Source organism: Buceros rhinoceros, unplaced genomic scaffold (genome assembly GCF_000710305.1).
Source record: "Buceros rhinoceros silvestris isolate BGI_N320 unplaced genomic scaffold, ASM71030v1 scaffold25687, whole genome shotgun sequence".
Classification (NCBI taxonomy): domain Eukaryota; kingdom Metazoa; phylum Chordata; class Aves; order Bucerotiformes; family Bucerotidae; genus Buceros; species Buceros rhinoceros.
This window is the reverse complement of record NW_010423157.1, coordinates 10,326-11,449: the sequence shown is the minus strand read 5'-3', so window position 1 is coordinate 11,449 and position 1,124 is coordinate 10,326. Positions and strand designations below refer to the sequence as shown.

At 47.7% G+C, this 1,124-nt stretch overlaps 1 protein-coding gene across 1 annotated transcript in view; it reads right to left on the bottom strand.

The window, feature by feature from the left end:
• DARS2 (aspartyl-tRNA synthetase 2, mitochondrial) overlaps nt 1-1,124 on the bottom strand; it is a gene marked incomplete at its 5' end in the record, with an annotated part of 11,892 nt that overhangs the window by 1,478 nt on the left and 9,290 nt on the right. The window contains 2 exons of the mRNA XM_010140348.1: nt 182-292; nt 728-946. Coding sequence (XP_010138650.1) covers nt 182-292; nt 728-946 — 330 coding nt within the window. The remainder of the gene's footprint in view (nt 1-181; nt 293-727; nt 947-1,124) is intronic.

Below are 1,124 nucleotides of genomic sequence, written 5' to 3'. Positions count from 1 at the left end.
GCTCTTCCTAGGAGCAATGCAAGATGAAGGTATGATGAAGTCGCCCATCGCTCTGGGCTAGGAGTTCTACTTCTTTACCTGAGAAGCACACGAGTGTTTCTTTCAGCATTTGAAATGGATATTTAAACTAATCAGTCCTTTAAAACTCCAAGAGACTATTAGAGACATCTGTGGGCGTTACCTTCAGCACTTCCTCCAGCACAAAACGCTGCTGTTCTGCATTATGAATTCTGATGGAGCCACCTCCAACTTCATTGCCATTCAGTACAAGGTCATAGTGCTGGCTACGGACCTGCGGAAAGACGTGAGCAAACACCCTAGCAAGGCTGGGGCATAGCTGCATCTCAACAGCCAGCACGCAGACAGCAAAAACACTGGGAATGAAGCCATGACATCCTAAAACACTACTGGATACGTGGACTGCTGCTGACAGATGGGGAAACAGTACAAACCCTTTTGCACAGCTGACCAAAACCAGAAGCAACGTGGCATGGGTCAGAATATAAGACTCCTCACTTGAAGCAACTGTTTCCTATAAGCGCCTTTTGTCAGGGACACACAGATATTTGCCACTCAATCTGGAAGCCATCTCTTCCAAACAGACACATACAATATGCAGTCAGTTCCATGCAACGACATCGTGATTTACACTAAAACCAGCTGCCACTTGCCTAGTTTTCCATGGCAAGTAGCTGTAAAAGAACCAGCATGGCAGGCATGTAGTTACCTTTGTGGGGTCAGAATAGAGGAGGCTGACATCTGAAGGATGAGGGGCAGTGAAGGGGTGATGAGCAGATTCCAGTTCAGTGGGATTCTCTTCCTTTGGGAGAAACAGGGGGAAATCCACCACCCACAGAAAGTGAAAAGCTGCAGGGTCACGGAGCACCAGCCCAGCCGCCTCAAGGAGGTCAGCACTCTCCAGCCGGAGGCTTCCTAATGCAGAGCACTGCAAAAGAGAAACGGGAGACTGAGGCAGGGAAATTTTACTGGTAGGGAAGTTGCTCAAACACCAGCCAGGGAAAGTGTTTTTCATAAAGGCAGTATCCCAGACAGCATCAGTTGAAACACATTGTTCCCTTAAACACTTTTGTGTTGATAATCCTGGAAGATATTGCCTTCCTGCT